At 37.8% G+C, this 24,355-nt stretch overlaps 1 protein-coding gene across 2 annotated transcripts in view; it reads right to left on the bottom strand.

Annotated features, from left to right (window-relative positions):
- LOC105042394 (serine/threonine-protein kinase TOUSLED) overlaps positions 1-23,203 on the bottom strand; it is a 45,837-nt gene extending 22,634 nt beyond the window's left edge. Inside the window, exons 1-7 of one of the 2 annotated variants that reach the window (XM_073253519.1) lie at positions 22,394-23,203; positions 21,218-21,307; positions 15,752-15,958; positions 13,059-13,109; positions 12,154-12,261; positions 12,023-12,067; positions 4,999-5,111 (exon numbers count right to left, since the gene is read on the bottom strand). In XM_073253519.1, coding sequence (XP_073109620.1) covers positions 4,999-5,111; positions 12,023-12,067; positions 12,154-12,261; positions 13,059-13,109; positions 15,752-15,958; positions 21,218-21,307; positions 22,394-22,600 — 821 coding nt within the window. In that variant the 5' untranslated portion in view covers positions 22,601-23,203. The remainder of the gene's footprint in view (positions 1-4,998; positions 5,112-12,022; positions 12,068-12,153; positions 12,262-13,058; positions 13,110-15,751; positions 15,959-21,217; positions 21,308-22,393) is intronic. The other variant, XM_010919578.4, reaches the window with a different exon arrangement.
- Between the last annotated feature and the right edge of the window lie 1,152 nt (positions 23,204-24,355).

Here is a 24,355-nt window from a genome sequence, read left to right as displayed (position 1 = left end):
GAATTTTTTTAAAAAAAAGCAAAAATCGTGAAGTCGGCAAACGAGTTGCCGACTTAAGAATTTTTTTTTAAAAAAATAAAAATCGTGAAGCCGGCAAATCATTTGCCGGCTTCACTTAAAACCATATTTTTAAAAAAATTTGCAAAACAGGGACGATGCCCCTGTTTCACGCCTGCGGCACCGCGCGCGTGGACGGTGCCCTCCGACGGCCACGGCGGCCAGTCGGAGGCCGTCCGACAGCCCCGCCGGCTCCTTCCCCTCCCTCTTTTTTTTTTCTTCCTCTTTCTCTCTCTCTATTTCTCTCAATTTCTCTCTTTTTTCTTCTCGTTTGGGTCGTCGGTTCGGTACGGTATGAAACCATACCGAACCGTACCGCCGGCCGGCCGAAACGGCCGACGGTACCAGTTCAGCAAACCTTGATCTACATTCTGTTTTTTTCACTGGTTATATATTTTTTAATTCAATTCCTTGGGGTGTAAACCATATTTCTATTGATTGTTAATGAAATTTACCACCCTTAATATCCATCCTGCATATTACGACATCTGGATAATTTTGACAACATTTCCAATCTGATAATCTTCATGAACAGTATCTTTATAATTATTCCAGCTAAAACACTTTCCACTGTAAATGCTCAGAATGATCTTTTATATGATGGTTTCAAGCATGCTTGGCTTCCCAATCAAATAAAAGCATCGCTTTTATTAATGAGATAAGAGAGGAAAAGAGAGGGAGAAAGACCAGAACTCTAAACCAAGATTCACCATGCTAGTACCGGAGCCCAAACAGGTCAGCCAGCAATACAATTCAATACACTCTATGCCGTTCCATACCGGGCCTAAACTGACACCAAAGAGAGGCGAACGGAGAATGGGAGAAAAAGAGAGGGAGAGAGGAGGGAAGGAGAGGGAGAGGAAAAGAAGACCTCTGGAGATCGTCGGAAGGCAGCCGAGCTCTTTGCCCCGCTGCAAGCTTGCTATGCCACTGTTGAGCTCAGCAAAACCAGAGGGCGAAAGGAAGGAAGAAGAGGGAGAGGGAGATGAGGCCCCCAGAGACTGGTGATGCCGCCGCGTCCCCATCATGTTGGTGAAGGCCAGAGGATAAGGCCTGCCCTCCCAATTGAAACAGGGGCTTCGGCCCCAATTTCGTATTTTTTGAGTTTATCGCATGAAGTTGGCAACTGTGCTGCTGACTTCAACTGACTAAAAAAATAAAAAATCGATGAAGCCCGCACCACATTCGCCAACTTCACATGATAAATCTTAAAAAAACTACGATCGGGAGAAGGACGGAGCCCCTCCTCCGGCCTTCACTAACATGGCGGTGATGCAGCAGCATTGCCGGCCCTCCAAAGACCTCTGATAGCCTCTTCTCCCTCCTCTTTCCTCACTCTGCCCTCCTCTAGGTTCAACCAAGCTCAACAGTGGCATAGCAACGTTAGCTACCCTCTAACAGCCTCCGAAGGCCCTCTTTCCCTCTCCCTCACTCTCTCCTTCCCTCCCCCTCTCTCTCTTCCTTTCTTTCCTTCTCCCTCTCCCCCTCGCGAGTTTCTCATTTCAAAGGCTAGAACCGTCCTTGTCAGCCGATATAATTCAACATGCCCTGAAGTGGATGATTCGAGGTGGTTTGGTGAACCATGCTGAAAACATTCTAAAGCTGCCTTAAGCCACTTATTTATTGAAAAGTGGTCATAGAATTATATAATACATTTAATATACCCAAAAAAAAAAGAATGGTACAAAATACCCAATGGGCAAGCACCAAATAGAACAATGATGCAATAACTTCAACATAGTTACCACTGATTTCAAAATCAAGAACAATTCCTACCAAGGACTATCGAACCGGAATTGGATTCCATGTCGGCCAACTAGCGATATGGTTCGGTATGGATCCGTGCCAAGCCAAGCCGACAGGGCAAAGAAGGAAAGAGAGAAGAAAGAGAGGAAGAGAGAGAGAAAGGATTGAAGGCGAGGGAGAGGAAGAGAGGGCAGAGCTCGATAAGAGCGAAGGGAGGGAAGGAGAGAGAGGTGGAGATGCTTACCAGCAACTGAAATTATTTTAAAAAAAATACAATAAAGTTGGCAATGTTCACCCGATAAAAGCAAAAAGAAAAATGAAACAGGGACGAATCCCTATTTCAAACTAGAGGGGGCGAAGGCCCTCCTCCGGCCTCGACCACCCTCAGCCTCTCTCAGCACTGACTCACCGGCCATCGGAGAGATTGCGGTGGCGGCACCGTCCATCCGGAGGCCTCCGAGGGCCTTCGATGATCCAATAAGCATCTCCCTTTCTCTCCTTCCCTTCCTCCTCCCTTACCAAGCTCAACAAAAGCCTAGATGGCCTTCGATGCTTCTTCCTCTCCCTCTCCCTCTCCCTCTCCCTCTCCTCTCCCCCCTCTCTCTCTTCCTCTCTTTCTTCTCCCTCCCTCCGAGATGGCTGTTGTGCTGTTTTGTACACCGAAACTAAACCGATATCCCACCGATACGATTCGGTATGATCTTCACCATCTGGTTCGGGACGATTCGGCGAACACTTATTCAAAGTCTTAGTTGAGCTAGTAGTATATACTAGAAGCCATATTAGTATGGTACGGTACCAAAACTTGGGGGGCATTGCCATCCTAAAGTGTACTAAATACCTTTTATTCATTTTTCTTATCATTCTTTAGGGCATAAAGTCAGTTTAGATGAGGTTTTAATTCCTTCCCTTTGTTCTTTTAACATTATTTCTTCCAAGATCTGCTATATTGGTACCTTACTCGTACAATATCGTATGATATATCCTTTGCACCGACACAGGCAAGGTTTTAAATACCATGATACAGAGTTATTTCAGATTTTCAGTTTTTCTAGAGAACAAGAAACCCCATGTAGCAGAACTTGGATTGGCGGATGTTCCTATCTTGTCCCAGTTCATTTCTCAACTCATCTCGTCCCAACACTCAGGACACTGCCTTGTAGACTCAAGAAGGTGGGATGCCCCACTATTTCACTGGTATTTAAGACCTTGGATATGAGGTTGAAGATCCTTTTATCATGCTCGACCACTGTGCTAACTTGAAATTGGATGGTTGAGAGTCCGTGCAACACAAACTGATCATAACCATTTGGCTCCACCCAATACAAGCTATTCAGCCCCTGCATTGAATTAAACCTCAGCACTATGTTGGTACCTTATTGATATGGTACAATACACTAGGTATGGTCGGTATGACAAGTCATGTTTTCTTCCTTTCTTTTCCCTCTCTCTCCCTTCTCTATTCGTCCTCTCCTCTCCTCTCCTTGTTCCCCAGTGAAAAAAGGGACTAGGTGGCTTTTCTACACATCTTGGTTAATTTCAACGAATACCAATTGGTGTCAATCCACATCCTGCTTGGTACTAGTTCGTTCCAACCACTACCAACTAGGACAACTCATACAAAGGGGACTGGTTCTCAAGTGTCATAGTCCTCAGACCCAAGTAGTCAACATCTTGATCCATGATGCCCCATACAATTCGGTATTGACTAGGACTTTAACCTTGATCAAAACTCAAACTAAGTTGCGGTACAAATAAAGCATGAATATTCCATGGATTCCACCTATAGTAAACACACATACTCTCATCAGCTCAAACAGCTCTGTATTCACGTAAAAGGCAAAATAACTCTGTTCAAGACAAGTTAGTAAAATGGCAAAGAGGCTGTATCTCTTTGAAGACTCAATATTACTCGTAAACTATCTCACAAAAATTTGTCCCATACTCTAAGAAAATTTGTAACCCACTTCCAAGTCCTCCCCTAGCCTTCTATGGTAGATGATGAAGCCTAAAAACTGATGATCTCATATTATCTTTACCCACAACCAAGATACGCCATACCATATCAAACCGGATGGTACAAGGGTGTACTGTACCAAATTGAGCAGTATGACCAATACGGGATATGCGGGCGATACTCAGTATGCCAAACTGGCCCCCATACCGGGCATACCGACACAGTAACAAAGTGGCACTGGTACAACCTAGTTCCAAGATGGCATACCTTGACCACAACCATGGTCCGCTAAGGATTCATTCTAGTGCTATACAGTTCATAGAATATGAAACAATGGGTGACTATAGAAAGTCTTTAAAAGATCTAATTCAATTGACATCTCAGTTTTCAATTTTAATTTGTCTCCTCATCTATTTTAGCTCACTTGTAGTATAATCATAATATTCACTTTGTATTTGTTGATGATTTTGAATTACATTATCAATACAACTTTTATAAGATCAAAATAAACATGAATAGCAAAATCACCAAATTGATTAAAAGGACTTCTCCCATCCTATTCATGGCAAATTTATCTTATAAGGAAAGTACAAATCATGAGTTGTTAGCGTGAACCAAATTAAAATAAATCACAACTGTAACCAAAGAGCTCATCTAACTTGATCAAATGATGGTATTTTTCAACATTCAAGTAGATCCTTTGGTTATCTTCCTTGGCCTCTATGTATAGAAACAAGGACTCAAAGCTAACCCGTAAGAAATGATAAGATGATTGAAGCAAACACTAAATGCAAAAAAAAACAGAAACAGAAACAGAATCGACAAAGTAATAAAGTTGTTTTACCAGAACAATAATCATGAATTTTAACTTCCTTCGGTGAATTCACATGTTCAAAAATCTCATTCTATCCCTATTCTAATCATGAAGCTGGGATTTATTTAAAACTGGAAGGCTGTAGGTCACAATTTTTACCATACATTAAACTTTAAGATAATATTCCATCTTGATATCACTTTGATGAAAACTCCAAAAGGAAAAAAAAAATTTTAAAAAAAGGAGACAAATTTTGTTGAACTATAGTAAATTGTTATAAGTTTGTGGGGGATAAATGTAGCAATGCTAATATCCTGCCTTAGAAAGACAAAACCTAAGTTTCATTTGAATATTGCTTTAAATTCTCCTGCCCACATCCGTTGTCTTGTTTTCCCTGATTAAAAAGCAAACCTTGATAATCTACCTGATAACACCAACATTCCCAAGCCTCAAAGATTCTTGCCGTATCTTCATCCTTGCTTCCTGCCTTTCAGCTTTCGAAACAGATATCAGCAAATCAGATAGCACTTTTATCCGCTGCATTGAATAACAGAACCATTGCAACATGAGTTACATGAAGGACTGCATCAGCATTCTGATAGACCAATTTCTAAATTGGAAAAATTATTTTTTTGAGTTAAAGAAATTAGATTAATATATAGCATATCCGACAAATATTCTGTCTTTAGAACAAGTGAAAAAAATAAAATAAAACATAACACCAAGATAATTTGTCATATGATCTGTACCAAACTATCTGATCAGATGATGGAAAAGACAAGCATTTGTCACGTCAAATGGTACGGTAAAGAATCCTATGTATCATAGAAAAGCACTAGCAAAGTACGCTGTCAGGTATGAAGAACAAATATGTTCTCTCATTACACGTGTATTTAATCTATTTCAATGTTTATTCTAAGACAAGCATTCAATGATGCTACAAGTTTGTCACATAAATAAAGCAATGTGAATAAGTAATTTCATTCTAAAATGAATTGCCTTTGGTAATTTCTACTGCAAGTCCCTCCTACTATAACCATTAAATTAGTTGAACAGTCCATTGAATATTAGCTGCCACATTTTAAGACTACAAAAACAAGAAGCTACAATCAAATTGCCAAGTGTTGAGCCCACATCAATGGTGACCTAGCAGAATACATGCTCTGCTGAGCAGTGCCAGTCATGTGCCAATGACATGCCAAGGCTCACAGTTCCATGTGGATGATAACTCTGTATATTGCATGCCTGTCTGCCTGTGCGTGCCCAACAGGAATGCACTTGCATGGACCCATACAAACCAACATGAACCAAATCGCAAGATACACAGAGGTACATTACCCTGCACCCCTATTATTTGTCACATCTAGACCTTATTTGTGTCATGTAAGTCGCTCAAAGATCTGTTGGATCTTCACAATGCCTGCTTGTTTTATTTAAACCAACCTTAAAAAACACATGCCACCTTAATTTTGATAGGGATGCTCATCAGCTTGATATCATGTTAAACACGTGGTTTTCAAAGTTTCATGTAACAAAATCAAAGAAGAACGGATGAAGGAAACCAAGGATAAAGAACATTTAGAGAAGGTTCACTGCTTCTGTAAGGTGGATTAATGCATTTAATTTGCATATCTAGCTAATACCAGTATCCACCACTGAAAACAGATTAGATACAGTTGAAAGGCATGGGTACCCTAGAATCCCTAATTCGGACTACAACCTACTTAATAGAGGAAAACAAGAAGACATGATCTTTCAAACCCAAAATTTAACTTATTTCAACAATAAAAACAAACAGATCCTTGTTAAAGTTTGACTGCTTAACCAGTTATCTAGTTGGACTGACCTCAGTAGCTAGTAAATACAAATGTTAGAAGTAATTCAACAGAAGAGGCTCCAAGAATTCATAGAGGGACCGGGCCCTAAAAGTCTTTTGCATTAAATCCATACTTTCCTGCAATAACAATCATGAAGGAATTAAGACCCATGATCAACTTGTATTCTCTTTAATGTCTGGACTTCTTTGACCTTTAAATACTCTCCTAATTTGACTTGGACTCCTCAAAATGATATTCTCAAAATAGGAAATAGCATGACCATAACCCCTAACAAGAACTAAAGATGGATTTCGAGGGAAAACATAAGAAATATTTTATTGTTTTCTACCAAATAAGCTCCTGCACTAGAAAAGTGCCACTCCATGCCTGTTGTGTCATAACATGCCAGGCTGTGCATGTGTGCTGCAATACCCTGTATATGGCTGCATATTTAAATAAGAAAGTGATGAGCTTTTGTTTTCGCATAACACACCATGTGTCAACTCTGCTTCGCATGGCATGACATGCCATGCCACGCCAACAGCACTTGGATCAGAAATAGCTTCAAAGGATGGTACCATTTTAGGCTAAGTATGGAAGGGCCATTACCTAGTCATGGTCCTAGCACTCTAGAATCCACGGAGGGGCTCACTAGGGACGGACCTAACATTTGGCATTATTTTTTGCACAAACTGGCTGCCCCAAAACCCAAGCACATGCCATTGCACTTGGCAACCCAAACCGTTTACCACTGCAGCAAGCATATGGCTGCTCATTTTAGGCTAAGCATATGATAAGAAAACCCTATTAGCCAGCCCAGGCAGAAGAGAAGATGAGTGAGTAGCCCAGAAGCTAAAAAATATAAAGAAACTTGGCACATAACCTTCATGCATTAATTACATTAGATTGTAAAAAATACATAGGGTAGATAGTTTTAGTGAAAGCTGGAGAGGTTAAGGAAAACTGGTGTACGAAAGAGTTCTTAAAAATTAATAACTTCTAACGAGACATTGGACTTTGTAGACATACGTATGTATTTAGTTATATCAGTAAAGAAAGCAATAGAAAAGGTGAATAGATGGCAAGTGTAATGAAAAGATTATAGAAGAATAGAAGCATGTCATATTACACCATATGCTCAACTAAATCAAATAAACCTATAAAAAAGAATATTTGTGATTGGCAAAGCCCAAATGGCTCCATCTGTTTATCAAAGGCAACAAAAATTTCCATAACTAGTGGATATGGTAAATTCCAATTCCCACCTAGTAAGAGTTTTATAGATGAATATACAATCATGGGAACCACTGATCTCTTTACATGATGAAAAAGATCAATTTACTAATGGGCCAAGATTAAATTCATATTAGTTCACTTGCCACCCTCCAATTGATTATCATCAAGCAACTTGGAGTAGGCTCATGTTCCTTTCTTTTCTTGTTCTTTTGTTGGTAGTAGGCTCATGTTCTATGATAATGATAAAAATGTCCATGTACCAAGACTGTCAAATTAAGACTACCAAAAGTGGCCAAACATGGTTTGTTCTATGAACAAGCTTATAGTACCATTAATATTGGCCCTTAAAAACCTGTATCAACATGCATAACAATCAATCGAGCCCCAATTGACCCATATTGAGCACTGCATGATGCAAACCACTTTGGATACAGTTTAAAAGGGTTTCATTGCATGTTTTCCACCATTTCAAAGTGGGAACAAGCACAAGAAGAAACTAAAGCCCCTTTGGATGCAATTTCTGCATGATTGGCGCAACAATCATGGGTCTTTAACATACAAAAGCATTCTAACTTGGCAAATCCCTCCCTTGACCCTTTTTAAGACTATTTTGAAAAATCTGTAGATTATCTAGTGCAACCATGCAATGACTGGGTGGTACGAACCCATTGTTACTACACCAAAAATTCCATAGAGAGAACAATTGGTGGGGTAGGCATGGGACACTGGTTTGAGCACAAGTCAGGGCATCCCACCTGACTCACTTTGAAACAGTTGAGACTTTAGACAGACTAGTACCATTTGAGACCTAATGGTCCCTTTGTTTTGAAAAAGAGAGGCATTTCCCACCTCCCCTACTCCACTCTTTTCTCCTGTCTTCATTCACAAAAGGGCATTAGGCTCAGAGAAAGAAAAAGAAAGAGGAGAGAAAAGAGAAAGAAAGGAGGAACACTAGCCCAAATCCAGCCTGCCCTCACTAAGATGGCCTCCTCGACACCAAGAACCTTGCACATCTAGGAAGGTCCTTCACTCCCTTTTCTATCATTAATCCATGCTAAAATTCATAAAAGACAACAAAGGTTTAAAAACAAAAAACAAAAAACAAAAAAGCGTCCTAGAATGGTATTAGAACACCTTCGTTAAATTGAAAACATAACATTAATTAATTCAATGGTGTCCAGCATTCCAGTTGCATTTCAATTTTTGATTTTGCACATGTTCACAACGCATTCTTAGTTGCATGTTTTGTAATGCTTTGTTATAAACTAGCAACACAAAACTTCAGCACATACCAAAAATCATGACTATGCCGCTTAAGTTGACATTCTTACCATATTTCTTGCAGAAACAACATGAAGACAATAAAAAATAAGAAAAATGCAAAAAAAAAAAAAAATTACAGGCCAAATAAGCCATAGCAGGATTGTGTCGCTTGTCTCTAAGCATGCCAACATACTCCTTGCCAGCACGCAGCATGATATAACACATACTGTAGCCACCTTTGGTGAATATGGGTTCAATACTCGATAATTCGAACCATGACCATGAAAGCCATCTGCAACATGAATATATACCGAAAGAGCTGGTAGACTCACATTGTTATAATGGTGATTTGATCTCAATGAGTAGTTGTAGTTGATAGAGTATTTAATGTATCTTCTCTGCATAAATCTTACTAGGTGCAAATTTGTGTTATTAATCAAGTTGTTTCTTGACTGTTTACTATAATTGTTTTGTTAGAATCGGCATCATTGGTAAGTAATAATAGGCCTGGTGAAGATTAAAGCAAATGCATTATGGGTGATTGTTCTTATTCTTGGAAATAGACTAGCAAAAAGTATGCAACTAGATGTGAATTTAAGCAATGGTGGGGTATTAATGAAGAATCAATTCAAAAGAATCAAATAATGGCCACATTGCATGTACAGCTCGGTACCTAACTCTACTAGCAACGAATCAGTACCTAAAAAGCCCTCAAGACAAAATTATTGGTGAACCATCTCATACCACTTGGTACTGAGCTCTAAAGTACTTGTACACCTTTTTTTGTTTCAATACTAGCTGGTCACTATGCTAGTACATACCTATACGGCTATACCATATATGCCGAAAAATGAGGATACCATACTTGACTAAAAGATTTAAATCCTTCTTCAAACATATTTGCTACCTAAGGAGTTATGGAAGAGCATGCTAGAGAATGAGAAGGAAATCCAACAAAAAAAGCTCTAAGACCAATATGACTTTATGCAAGAAAACCAAAAATCAAGACATTTTACCAGAAAGATTTGGAAAGAAAGAAATTTGCATGTCATATTCATGAAACCATCAAAAGGTCAACCATATCTCAAAGGTCAACCAAGGCTATCATCTTGTCTAGGACTATAGTAACAAGAATTTCTAAAGAAGAAAGGATCCAATGAATTATGTTTACTAACACAAGATGCAGATCATTTCTCCTTTCTAATTATTTCTATCATACCAAGACAAGTCAAGCAACAAATATGGCATCGATAGCAATGCTTTTTTCTGCTGCCTTGCTTGTTGTTCACATTTTTAACTATTACTCTTGCAATATATTACCTAATCCCAAAGGACAGATATGGATGTACAACTAAACATCTAAGCGCCGTAATAATCAAAATTGAGGCAAGGAAAAAAGATATTGATACTGCTATACATTTGATGTCAAATAGATACTAGCATGGCAAACAGTATGTCCCACTATGCCATGTGTATCAGTCAGTGCTCATCCATATTGCTTGCCACCAGTTAAACATGAACCAAAATTGAATGACATGGAACAAGAAAAGTTTTCATTTCTATGCTTTTGTCCATTTAATTTGACCGCTTTTGAGGTATAAATTCTCGTTTGAAGGGCTAACTTTACATTCAGACACATCCAGAACATGTCACTCTACAACAAACTGAAGTGCAAGCAAAAAAAGAAAAATCACCTTCCAATCCTTAATAAAGAAAGTTAAGCTGATCGCTTCATGTGCGTATCATTGTTCTAGAAGAGATGTCCATTTGTTTATGTGTTCATGTTGTTAATGATTACAAAATGGAAAGCAGAATCCAAAAGGAAAGGACAATAGGTTAAATGGGTACGGACATTAAAAAGAAAAAAAAGAAATTGGTTAAAGAGGTGCATGTGTCGTATGCTTATTTGAATAAACTATTATCTAATGATGTATTATTTATTCATTTTCAAATGTTTTATGGGTGACACCAGAAACTTCATATGAATAAGGCTTGTTCAACTAGCATCTTAGAATTAATTGTCTAGGTAAGGTGTTGCCTGCTAATTGCTATTAGTATCTTAAGATTTATACATATGCGTAGTGTTTTCATTTTGCATAGTTGTTCTGTAAGTTATTAGTTAGTATTTGAGCATCAATGGTTGCATTGCAAAGTAGATTACTCCATATTATGCCTGAACATGTTAGACAGCAAATGCGCACTAACACACTTATCACTTATGAGGCTCAGCAGTTCAAGGATCTCATGAATTAGTTTAAACATATGTCCAGAACTTAGACAAAGTAACTCAATATTGCATATCATGCATGCTTAAGCCATGATATGTGTGGGACGGCAAACTCATCTGGGCCACATGTCAGCACAATATGTATGAGTTTTATACTGTCTCAACCCAAGACTGGCATTGCTATGTCAGAAGATCCTTAAGGTATCAAGAACATATATGAGCAAGCAATAACAAGGACAATAATGATAGCAAGATTGGCAAGTACCAAGCTCTGGGGAACAACACCAGGCACTGGCCTTAAGCTTTACCTATACCACACTTGTCATGAATGACCCTAAAAACTAAGATAAGGCCCCATGGTCAATCTTATCCACAGATCACATCGTATTAAAAGCAAACAAAATGAACATTAATGCAGAATCGCAGATCATGGAAGAAGTTTAGAAGATGGAAGTCTAATATTCGAATGACCCAGAACATATTGGACTAACATTGCAATGAAGCTTCAGAAAATACAAAAAACTAACAGGTACCTGAAACCAGCTCTTCTTAACAAGGCCTATATGGTATTGGAATAAATAAGATGATAGGTGAGGATATTTGAAATCAAATGCAGAGTCAATCAATATAAAGATGCAATTGTAGTCAAGATTCCAGACTTGCAATGGTGGAATTTTATGCAGTGATATATGGTATAGTTATTGAACAGCATTGACCAACTCTGAGTGTGAAGCTGAATCATGACCGCCATGAGGTTACTTTTCCTAGACTTCATAATTCATACCAACCAGTTCTATGGTATCTAGCACATATAATATGAATTTTTGAAATTCAACAGCTGGACTTGCAATGTATGGAATGAAGAATCTATGTCATAATTACAATTAGTTCAGATGAAATACAACCTTAATATTCATCTGCTGATCACGCTCTTTAAGATCTTTCATTTCCTGTGAATGTCAAGAAGACAGATGCAACTGAGTACAGAAGCCAATCATTTAGCCTTTAATAGAATTTGAAATCAAAAAATTACTACCTTTTCCAACTGGCAGTTAAGTTGCTGATAATCTGCTGCTTCCTGGCATGATTTACTTAGCTCCTCCTCCAACGATGCAACCTTCCTATGTAACAATGATATCTCTTCCTGTTCAGCCAACAGGCGATTATTAGGTTAAAAAAATAAATTAAACATGGCAAAGTACAAAGAACAAGCAGAAAATGAACCTCATGTACAACATCAATAGTATACCAATAGAAGAAGGATTTTTACATATACATGAAAGTATATGAGCAGTTGCATTTACAACAAAACAATCAGAAATCCAAGATTGTCGATCTGATTTGAAATACCACTCACATGTGCTGCACTTATTCTGAATGGTAATGATTTTTTTTTAAATTATCCTTATTGCTTTGAAGTGGAACGTCTTCCTCAGAGTAACATTAGCACCAATGGTGCATGCAACACATTATGAAAACCAAAAAGCCGATGTCATTAGATGTTCTATGATACCACATACTAGTCAAAACTATGAAGTAATAACTATCAGGTAACTATCAGGTGGGCATTACTTGGTTATGATTTTAGGTTTGGTTATGTAAAACATACAAATAATCATACAATGCACTATGGTATGCATGTATTCCAGCATGCAAGGCGCATGTATTCCAGCATGAAAGGTGCATGCATGCATGCACTGATACATATTAAGACACGTATAAGACGTAAAATCAATGTGCATACATATGCAAGGATGCACATTCAAAAATATGAAAAAACACACAAGTTCATATAATGATATAACAAAGATATAAACAAATGCATTATGTACAGCAACCTAAAAAAACAATGACAAGAGCCTGACATGTTACATAAACAAATATCAAAATTACAAAATCTTGTAACTACTTGAGATACAAGGATGTAGCAAGACAGAGTACCTGTAAAGCAGCCCTCTCATCATGGCCAAGGTGCACTCTCGACCAATTTTCCTGCCAAAAAAGGATATATATTTTCAATGCTACTTATTGCAAGGTGCCCTTGTATAAAGTGACAACAGAAAAAAAATAGAAAAATTAAAGAAGAACTGCAAAGGAAAATAGAGTCGATTTTATTTCCTTTTTCCATGCAAGCAGTTAAGTGTCAATAGGATCACATGGTATAAAAGTGCTAATATTATATTCCTTTTCTGTCACTGATTGGCCCAAGCCCCCACTTTATTTGTTTTAGTTCTATAATTTCTCACAGTTCAATATGGAGAAAAGGGCCCCGACAATCCTTAGCATTTGATTTATCCACTTGTTGATGGAATATGATTTTGTAATGTACTATTCAATATTTGTTATGAAAATGGTTATATAGTGGTTAAAATCCATAAGTATGAAGAGAGAGGTGTAACCTAGGTGTTATGAAAAGGCATGAGCCTTATATTCCAAGATGTAAGCTTAACAAATTGCTATAAAGGCTTGCCCTTAGAGGAGGTCCCGAGTTCAAATCCTAGGTATTGCTCATAAAAAGATGTAAGCTTCAGATATTTTTATAGAAAATAAAGCAATGGCATACTATTGCTGTCCAAACTTAGTTCCTTTGCCATAAGTGTTAAATATTCCAAATGTGAATAAACTCAGAGAACGCATCTCCAGAAGTCACCAACTTTCAATTTCATCAAGATTTTTCTGAAAAACTAACTCAAGCCTAGACTGGGCATTACTCCATGCAGAAATCATGCAAAATTTAAAGAGCAAATTTTCCCTTCCATTTGTGGTTTCAAAATAGCCAAAACCTTAAAAAAAGATGACCTCCATAAAAGCATAAATAGTGCGCCAGGCACGCACCACAAATAAGACCATGCCTTGCATGTATGCAATGCACACACCTCATTTTTGTATATTTGTCATGCACCTCAAGGCACTTTCAAGAGCATAGTGTGAGGCAAGGACAAAAGCCAAACAAGATTTCTTGTATCAATGGTTAAAATGATGATTTTGGTTAATATTTATGGCCATAACTTTGGTGGGGCATTAAAATAGATTAAGGCAGCTATATTAGCAAATATGTTACAAAATGTCATTGCAAGCCTAGGACAGATTCCAAGGCTTGCTTCCAAATTGTCCAGATTGTATTAGTTTAAACAACATAACCCTTAAAGTATCCTCTAAAAAAAAAAAACTGTAATGTAAGTCTCCTAATATACTCTCTAAGTTTCATATAGGACACTCTCTCACCTAAATTGCTTTATACAAGAGTCCAACTCAAAGAACACCGTTATCAAACTGGGGCCTGGGAACCAGCAGTAGTATACTGCAAACCCTGATAGACCATATTTTAATGTTAAAATCAATCCCACATTGATGGGATAGTTTATGTTGGTTAAGTAATCCATGTGAACATATCAAAAGAAATTGCACCTCTTTTCATCCCCTTTACATTCTCATCCTCTAGTTTCCTTTCATAACCTGACTGTTGATTCCCATCAAAAGCTGAATTCAGTATGCCACAGTCTATGGCATATCTTGCCCCTATTGCTTCCCTTTTGCACCATATTGCCTGTTGCCCCTGTACAAGGTATCTTTATCCATTGCATGACACTGTTTACTTGCATTAAATCCTTCCAAAGGTTACTTTTAGTGGACTTTCAGATTTTCAGAATTAACCCAATCAACATCAACATCCAAGCATGAAGTCAGCTATCGAGCATGACTAAGTTGAGAAGGTTCCATGGAATGATTTTCCAACAATCTCAAATAAGAAGATGCACCAGATCCTACTATCATTACCCTTGGAGCCAATGTCTCACCACTCCGGACTGAAGGCTCACTATTAGAGAAGCATTACAGGAACCATCATTAGACATTTCAATGCATCAAATTTGACAACATTGTCCTCAACAAAAATTTCTAGTCAAGTATAAAAATAGATTTGCTTAATCATTATTTGAAAGATTTTTACTATACATAAGTAAAAAACAGTAATTAGCAATCTTTCGTTTATACAAACGTAATGTTCAAAGGACTAGCACATAGTGACCATTAAATGGAACACTGCTTTAACAAATCAAACAAGTTAGTGTGGAGTTTAATAGCCAAATGCATCACAGGAATACAACATAAGTGAAATTTTGTAGCTCCTAGGAGGCTCCATTTAATTTCCAAGAAAATAAAATAAAATAACAATTCAACAGAAGAAAAGAACAGAAAGAGTATGGAAAATTTCTCATGATTGGCAAGAAAATTGTAGAAAAAAGCCAAAGTGAAAGGAATGCCCATCTACTATGTTCTGCCAAAATTGCTACCTTATTGAGAAGTCCCTTGGAGGAAATTTTGGCCCTTCTTTCAAATTTTTCTCCTTTTTCAGTACAAACAAGAAGAGGAACAAGAAGAAGATTCCTTCCTAACTAATTTTCTTTTCTTTTACTTTCTTGACAGCCAAAAAGGGTTATTAACAAGTATAAAAGAGGGGAGGATCAATGAATTACAACAGTCTTTTCTTATATGATAAATCATAAAAAATATTACTGACGGAATGGTGTATATCAGACCAGACATTTGCATCATCAACAAGGAAGCAATAAAATACTAAGCAAAAGAATGTGATCCATGAGAACCTGAGTTCACAAGTGTCTCAAAATGCATACCTTGAGTGACAACTTCTCAAGCTGTCCATTAGATGAAACTATTGACGAATTTGATGAGGATCGTATTTGATCAGCAGCCTTCACGCCACGCCCTCTGCCTGCTACAGCACGACCCCTACCACGCCCCTGCCTTTTCCTATTTGAATCATCTGAGCTTGGTCTGATGTCAATGGAATCTGTAGCCTTTGCCCTTTCATCAGTTGCTCCCTGAATAATCTTCATTATTAATTTTTACTAAAACTAAACAAACAATAGAAAATAGCATCGAAGTTTAGCAAATAAAAACAACTTATGGCAACAATTTTTTTAGGCATATGCAACCAGTGATAAAGGATTTTGGAGCCCACACTATAAGCAAGTGATACGTACTTGTGCATTGGTTACTACTCACTACAAATAAATGATGTCTCTTGTTCATCTTCTTTTTTCTCAAATTTACTTATGTCTTTCTGAAATGTTATTGAAGTGACATGAATTCTAACAAATTTTTAAATAGAAAGACAAAACAAATGCCAAAAGACAAGGTGAACAATTAGAAATCCCACTACATAGTCAAAACAAATAAGGAGAAATCAGCAAATTCATAACTGACCTCAAAATTAAATCATTAAAAGTTTAGTATGAATGTTATTGCTATCATATGCACCTTCTCCGTTTAACGCTTGATATTGCTATTCATAATGCACCTTCTCTATTTAACACTTCATACCAATGTCTATCGTACTGCCCTAACCTGCCTAGTTCGAGATGTACTGACCCATACCATGTTGGAACCCATATGAAAACACTTTTTGGGCCAGAACAAACCCGTTACCAACCTGTATCAATCCATACCGGCCAGTATCGCCCAAATTTGGAGTGCATGGTGTAATGCATGGATTATCGAACTAACTCGAGCTAGACAGTTGGGCTCCAACAATTCATACTAAAGTTGGCCCGAAATAGTCCAGCTTCCCTTGACCCTCCGTTCACCTTTGAAAGCCCGTTCGAAGATTTTGTCCATCCGCTTATTTACTCATTCGAAGCTTTCGCACTCGTCTCACCCTCACCCATCACCACCGCCATTCCTAGGAAAAGTCCACCCATCTCCCTCCCTCTCCAAAGGTTCGGATTAGGGCTTCTCTCTCTCCATTTCATCCACAGCGGCCCTCCTTCCTAGATTCCAGCACCCCCCTCTTTCTCCCCCTTCTTCCCTCCTTCCCTCCCTCCATCTCTCTCTTCCTCTCTCACTTTCTCCCTTTCCCTCCCTTCCTCCCTCTCTCCTCCCCCCCCTTCCCTCTTTCTATTTTCAGCACACCTCAAAACAGTGCGATACGAATCTATGGTGTACTGAAACGGTCACTAGCCGATGCAACCTTCAATATCAATTCAGCAAACCTTGTCGTAATGTGCCAAGCCATACCATAGCGAACCGGTAACAGACCAATATGGAAACTAGTACAAGGACTATCAATCTTGCTTCATACAGTTTCTTCTAAAGCCAAAATTCCCAAATTATGGTGAATGGACACATATAACGAAACAACTCCAGCACTCAAGGATGACAAAAAAAAAACTACCTTAATTGGTACGGAACAACTCCAGCATCAAGGATGACCCAAAAAACCTACCTTAATTGGTATTGAACATGAAACCAATCAGAACACCAACTTGTGCCAACATAATCCCAAAACTATTGAAAGAATATGCAATGACTCACAATATGCAATATCCTCGACCAATTTGCAATGAAAGAATTGACCATGTAAGGGAAATACTTCTGTTTCATTTTGTTTAGGAAAATGAATTTCACATTTCAGGATGCCAATTGAAAGTCTGGACACTAAGGAAGGCAAAGCAAACAGTTTTTTTTCTTCCTGTTATGAGGGCACCAACAATTACCATTGGCAACAGACGTATAGATCTCTTTGAAAAATTTTCATTAGCAGACCATCTTAATAGCTAGGTATTCTCCCTTGAAATCAACAATGGCTGCCCACAATCAGAGAAAGCTGCATTTAAAAACTCTGTAATTCCATAACTGTCACAACTCACAAGATTGACCTTGCATAAGTTGTCTCAGAACTACAACAATCTTGATCCACAAAATCCGCATCAGCTGGAGTCCTAGCAAGTTCAATTGATAAGAGAAATTACTACACAAAAAGACAAGCATACCCAACTATGAATCTAAACCCTAGCATTACAAATAATAGCCAACAAAACAACTAGAAGCAATCTTCATGTTGCTAATTTCTTTCCAAGTAGAGTCTATAATTGGTTGATGCCATTTTTCGGGAATCTATCATAGTTCTATTGCACCCTTAGAACCACAGAACTAGTACAAGAGAGGGACCGAGATCAAATAGAGGGAATGATAAAGTTTATACTGCATGCAAGCAAGGTTCATCGTCTTGGTACCAAACTCCATACTGGTGCCATCCTATTATAATGTTGATATGCGGTATGGTACAAGAAGGTGAGGCATACCAAGTGTTGGTTCCGTACAAGACTATGCATCGGTTCGATGCCAGTATGGTATGCCCGGTATAGTACAACACTGACCAGTATAGCAAACCTTCATAGGTTTCTAGTCAAAATAGGAAAAGACGTGAGAGGGAGTGCAACTCTATAATGACCTCAACACCATTATTAAGCAATTTATGTATCTCATCGTGACTCCAATTTCTCCAATATTTCATTTTCATCATGCAAAATACCAGCTCCTTTCTCCTCCCCAGCCACTATGAAAATGTCGTGTTATTTGTCAAGCTAGTCTAATAAAATCACATTAAGGGTGAAGCTTTTGTCGTGTTAGACAACGGAAACTATGCATAGTTGAAATTATCATAAACTAGCCAAGGCATCCCAATTATTGTTGGGAAAACCATTGATTCATGGCCACTGAAAATACTTACCTCATTGGAAATAAAAATTGAAATTTTTAATACATGATATTGATAAAAGGGTAGATGAATGTCCTCATTAAGGATGTTAAAACTCTAAAAAATTACTTTCATGCTTTCCTGAACATGATATAAAGGTAAACTTACGCCATGCAATACTAGTACCAATTGCATCAGCTTCCTATGGCCTCCAAACCTGAACACATGCAAAACTGAGAAAGTTGAACCTTCAGATTTAGTATACCTGTATATACATATAACGAATGCATACATGCACATCTATATAATATATGTATATGTGTATATATACAATATACGTATACGTGTATATATACAATATATGTACAGGTGTGTGCATGTGTGTGTGTGTGAGTATATCTATCTATATATACATACATATAGACATCTATCTATCTATATATACATATATATAGACATCTATCTATCTATCTATCTATCTATCTGTGTGTGTGTGTGTGTGTGTGTACACATAGACATCTATCTATCTATGTATACATACATATAGACATATACCTGTCTATCTATGTATGCATAGATATATACATATAGACATATATCTATCTATATATGTATACATATAGACATATATCTGTGTATCTATGTATACATACATATAGACATCTATCTATCTGTCTACGAATGTATATATGTATGTATGTATAGTCAACCAGATTTTAAGCAGATCTGGTCAACTAAAATTGGAAGTTAGGGATCGAAACCGATGATATAAGCCATTGAGTGTGATCTACTACCTCTAAATTACTTAATTGGACCAAAAAAACATGAGATTTGGAGATGCGTGGCCTATGCATCAAGTGATCAAATGCAGGCACTATATTGTGTTATTTAAACCAGTGTATCATTATAGTACTAAGGTTCGATACAATACAACTGTTGGACCAGACAATATCAGGTGGAAGTCAGTTGGTTCCACCCGGTTCCATGTTGTATAAACCCTTATAGCCTGCTAGGTTTCAGGCACTAACATGACTGGGTGCGAAAAGGGTGTCCTCACCCTATTTTGGTACAGGAAGCATACAGTACCAATAAGGAACCATGTATGGTAATAAAAAAAAATAAAAAAAAATTAAAAAAAAACCTGCTTCAAATCGCATGATTTTATGGTTTATAAGCAATTTGGAAAGGTAGTAGATCACATTTAACAGCTTAGATTATCGGTGTCAAACCCCCATCTACCAATATCACCCAACATTACACATTTACATATATATAGAGAGAGTGAGGAAGGTATATAAGTATACATATGTTCCGATATGCAGACTGAATCACCTTATTCTAGAAATGGGAAAATATAGTTCCAAACTCAATTATACTTCCCTACTTGTTGGATCTTCCTCAATTCAAACATTCAAAGAGCTACTAACTCATTTGCCACACAATGAAATCAAGAAACCAGCTCATGATCTAATGCTCAAAACAAAACCATGGTTTTCTTGAAGCCAATAAAATGATCTTACCCATGAGCCATATCATTAAGATGGAACAGCTCCAATGAACCTCCACAATCTCCAAATTATTAGCTCCAATGAACCTTCACGATCTTGAAATTATTAGCTTTATGCCATCTATTAAAACCATAGTTTGAAAATATCATATTTAAAAGAACTCTTCACTATGAAATTGGATTTTAATAGAGATTGAAATTTACTGCATGCCCATTGCCTATCTGTTTATGTTCACGAGCTTGGTGCCCATTAAAGGACCCGAGATATCTGTAGCTTTTCTAACCCCATCTAGTAAATTTGACTGCAATTATGCCTTGTCTTTTTTCTTAGATTTTAGAAATCTATATTTTCCTGGCAATTTTCCAAATTTTTCAGAGAATAATCAACCAATCTGGAAGAAAACAGGTAAAGAATTTTGTCTGTACTGAAGCAAACAATCTTAGACAAACTCCCTTGATAATAAAAGAGTCAATGACAATTTTTGTGATGCCCTTTTTGTGGTACAAGGCTGCAAGAGATTCTGATCATCAGTAAAGGAGGTCTTTAGAGAATAAAGGAGCAGGGGAACAAAAGATGTACTTATCTAAAATACTATTATATTTAATTAACCATCGCAAAACTTTATGGCTGCATTGTATACATTGACTGAGATGCCATCAGCATCCTTTCATCAGACACTATCTTGAAGTATGACTATATGTAAAATGGTGATTATATATTGATCGCACAAACTGTATATGTATTTTCAATAAATCGAAGGTTTTTACAGGCCTCAACTTGGTAGACTAGGATAATTCATAGCTGCAATGTCGAAGACGTGTTGTTGAACTTAGGTTACCAATAAAAATGATAACTAATACTATGTGATTTCAGCAAATAAATACACAATACCAACCAACAATTACAAGCAAGATTTGGAAATTCGGCAGAAATTTGACTGTCAGAAGAAGAACATGCTGGAGAACACAGCATGCCAGCAGACAATGTATTCGGAAATATGTATGGTAATACCATCAGCATGTAGAAGACAAAAAGTAAAATAAAAATATAAGATATATTTGCCACATGAACCACTGCTCTGAGCAGGAACAGACCTCAGACTGCTGGCGAGCTGTGATAGGGCCATCTTCTTCAATTCTGTGTCGCTTCTGAGTGTTGTGTTGTATCAAAAATTCCCCACCATTCTGAAAACATAACAGATGCAATATGAGGGAGGTGTCAATCTACACTTATTTTTATGCAAATCCAAGCTCTATATATTGTTGATGGGATCAACAAAAAGAGGAGAGAAGGTAAATCACATAGCAGAAGATCAACACTAGTCAGATCACATAAAAATTAAGTTCCAATCTGTATCCAGACTCCAAATTTAGTAGCCAATGCAAACAGTCAACCCACATTAAGCTAATGTTGTATCCGCTTAAGGGATAATGAAAGAAAAGGCTGTCAATTTAAGGCATGATTTCTCCTAAACAACTCTAGTCTAGCAAAAGACAGCACTAAATCAATTGTACACATACTAAGATAGGAGTATCACATAATTTCATGTGAAATTCAGCATAATAGAATATTTAGGTAAATTTCTGGGGACTAATCTGCATTCCAAACTAGCAAGACACATAGAAATAGATAATTGCTAACCCCTAACAAGCTTACATGGATTTTGCTCCAATAACAAGATGAAAAGAATCAACAAGAATCCAGAACAATTAATAAAGAGCAAAGCTTGTTCAATTCTAGGAATACAAAATGCTAGTGCAGCATCAGAAGATTTCATCAGAAATAGCAGCAAGATAGTATAATGGATCAAAAAAAATTCTATAAGAAGTCAAACTTTGAGCTTTAATCTTAAAATAATTGTGCACAAACAAAAACTACTTAATTCTGAGTAACCCTAACAACTGGATGAACTAAGATTATTCAAGATAACCTAACAAAAAGTTCCGCTTGCGTAAATTATGCAGATGTACTAAGAGAAAAGAACAAAATACTTTTTGTCTTGAATCGCAGCAAAAAAAAAACCCGAGCAGGTTTGATTCTTTGCAATCCGAGCTAGCAAGGAAATAGTTAGTAGACGATTATCAGCTCAAAGCAAGCCGACATTCCATTCATTCATAACATAACAAAAAAAAAAGGACTCCTCGGATAATACAAAATAATCAGAAAGAAAGCAGAGCATAGAAAATTCTTTATAGATGGAGGCATTATAGTATAATCAACAATTTTTTTTTGGAGAAATAAATCAAAAAAAAACTAAGACAAGAGCTCACATCATCATCGGAAGATGAGGACTCCGGCAACTCCTCATGCTCTGCGAACCTCACTGGAGGAGGAGCGGACTGCCTCGCCGACTGAACCGACGGTGACGAAGCGCTCTTCCCCACCATGCGAGCCTCGAGTTTCGCGAGCTTCGAGGGGAGTGACGGATCCGAAGGGTTGGAATTCGAAGAGAGATGCATCACGATGTCGTCCGACATGACCGATCGAATCAAGATTCTACGAAAAACTGAGAAAGAAAACAAAGCCTCCAACCCGCAAGGAAAAAAAAAAAGGGACCCCCAATGAACCTAATTTAGACGAAACCGATCGATGATCCCAACAAAAGCCCTATTTGATAAATCCCCCTCGAGGAATTCACTCAAAAAATTGGAGAAGAAACCCCCATTTTTACGATCGGCGGCAGCGAGCAAGATCCAGAAACCCTAACCCTAGAAACCCTTAACGTGCACCAGCGTGGCTAGCATGCGCTGGGCCCCGGCTCTTGGAGCGGACGGGGGAGGGAGACGGAGGCAGGGGCGTTTTGGGAATGGTCGTAGGGGTGTTTTGAGGATGGTGGACTGAGAAAAAGGCTACGGGCTTAATGCCACCATGTTTTCTTTTCTTTAATTTTTTTATCTTCTTTTCTTCTTGGTGACTACGGCTGTGCCCTCTGCAAAGAAAGTTTGTGAGGAAGGCTTGAGGGACCTAAGACTGAAAAAGGCAGCAGGGATGCTGAAAAGAAAAAAAAAAAAAAAAATCAAGGTAGTGGTAGGGTTTCAAGTTTGTGAGATGTGGGAGAACTGTTGGGAAAGGACATGGCCTTGCAAAGTCGCTTTTGGCAAAGCCTTGAGGGGTGTGGGTTTTGGAATTGCTTTGGAGCTACAGTGGATTCCAATATTTTCTTCAATACAGTTCATTGTAAGTTGCTTTAGGGTTTATGGCTATTTATGAGAAAAATTAAGTTGTTGAGATGGGAACATTCAATGCAATTCATCTTACAAAAGAGGAATTATTGATGATGGATCGTGGCATACTGGACTTAAATTATATGGTTCTAATAAAAATTGTAATAGCAATAGATAATTCAAATTGGATTTAAAAAATATTACAACTTACATATTTTGGCTATGGCTGCTATTGAGTTTACTTGCCGAGGAGATCCACATCTAATTATAATCCAAATGCTAGTCATTTAAGAATTTGAGTAGGATCAAATAGGAATTAAGTTGGCATACATTAAGTTCAAAATGGGTTGGATATGGTTTGCATCTAAATTGGACTAGATATAATTTGAAATTAAGTCCAAGCCTTGGCTTAAAAAGTATTATTGATAACTGTTGGAGAAAATTTTGTACGGAACGATGATATGAAAAAGTCCAAAGTCCTAGATATCCTAATCTAGTAAGCCCATCTACTGGGCATCTGTCAATCTATCATCAGCTGTAACCTTCGTTGCTCCATCACCAACCAATCCTCAACTTCTGTCTCGTCGGTGCTCCATAGCCTAAGCAGATGAAGATCGGTCGACTAGCGCTCGATAACCCTCTCCCAAGTCCGTCGATGTTTCCTCAATAGTCAATCCCCGCGGACTAGGTTGAAGAGTCATCAATGCACTCAAATGATGAGCTCAGTCTGCCTAGATAATGGTCTTTAGCCAAACACATTCGATCAACCTGCTTTTCGTTGTCGAATAAATTCTCAATTCTTGACTTCTCCATCTGAGAACGGTACAGAGCATCCGATTTTTACTCGTGACTAACTAGTCCTCAGCTCACTGATATCAGTTGGTGCACCAATACAAAATTTAATGTCCGATGGCAATAGCTGTCATAAAACAGATAAGACAACCACAACTACAATATCTCGAAAGTCTCAAATGATAGTTCTACCACTGCGCGCAAATTACACCCCGACTGAATGGGATCGTGCCAATCAACTTACTAACCAAAGCTTCCCCTTCCATTCATAAAAGG

This window comes from Elaeis guineensis, chromosome 3, assembly GCF_000442705.2.
Source record: "Elaeis guineensis isolate ETL-2024a chromosome 3, EG11, whole genome shotgun sequence".
Taxonomy (NCBI): Eukaryota; Viridiplantae; Streptophyta; class Magnoliopsida; order Arecales; family Arecaceae; genus Elaeis; species Elaeis guineensis.
This window is presented reverse-complemented; position numbering and strand designations above follow the sequence as displayed.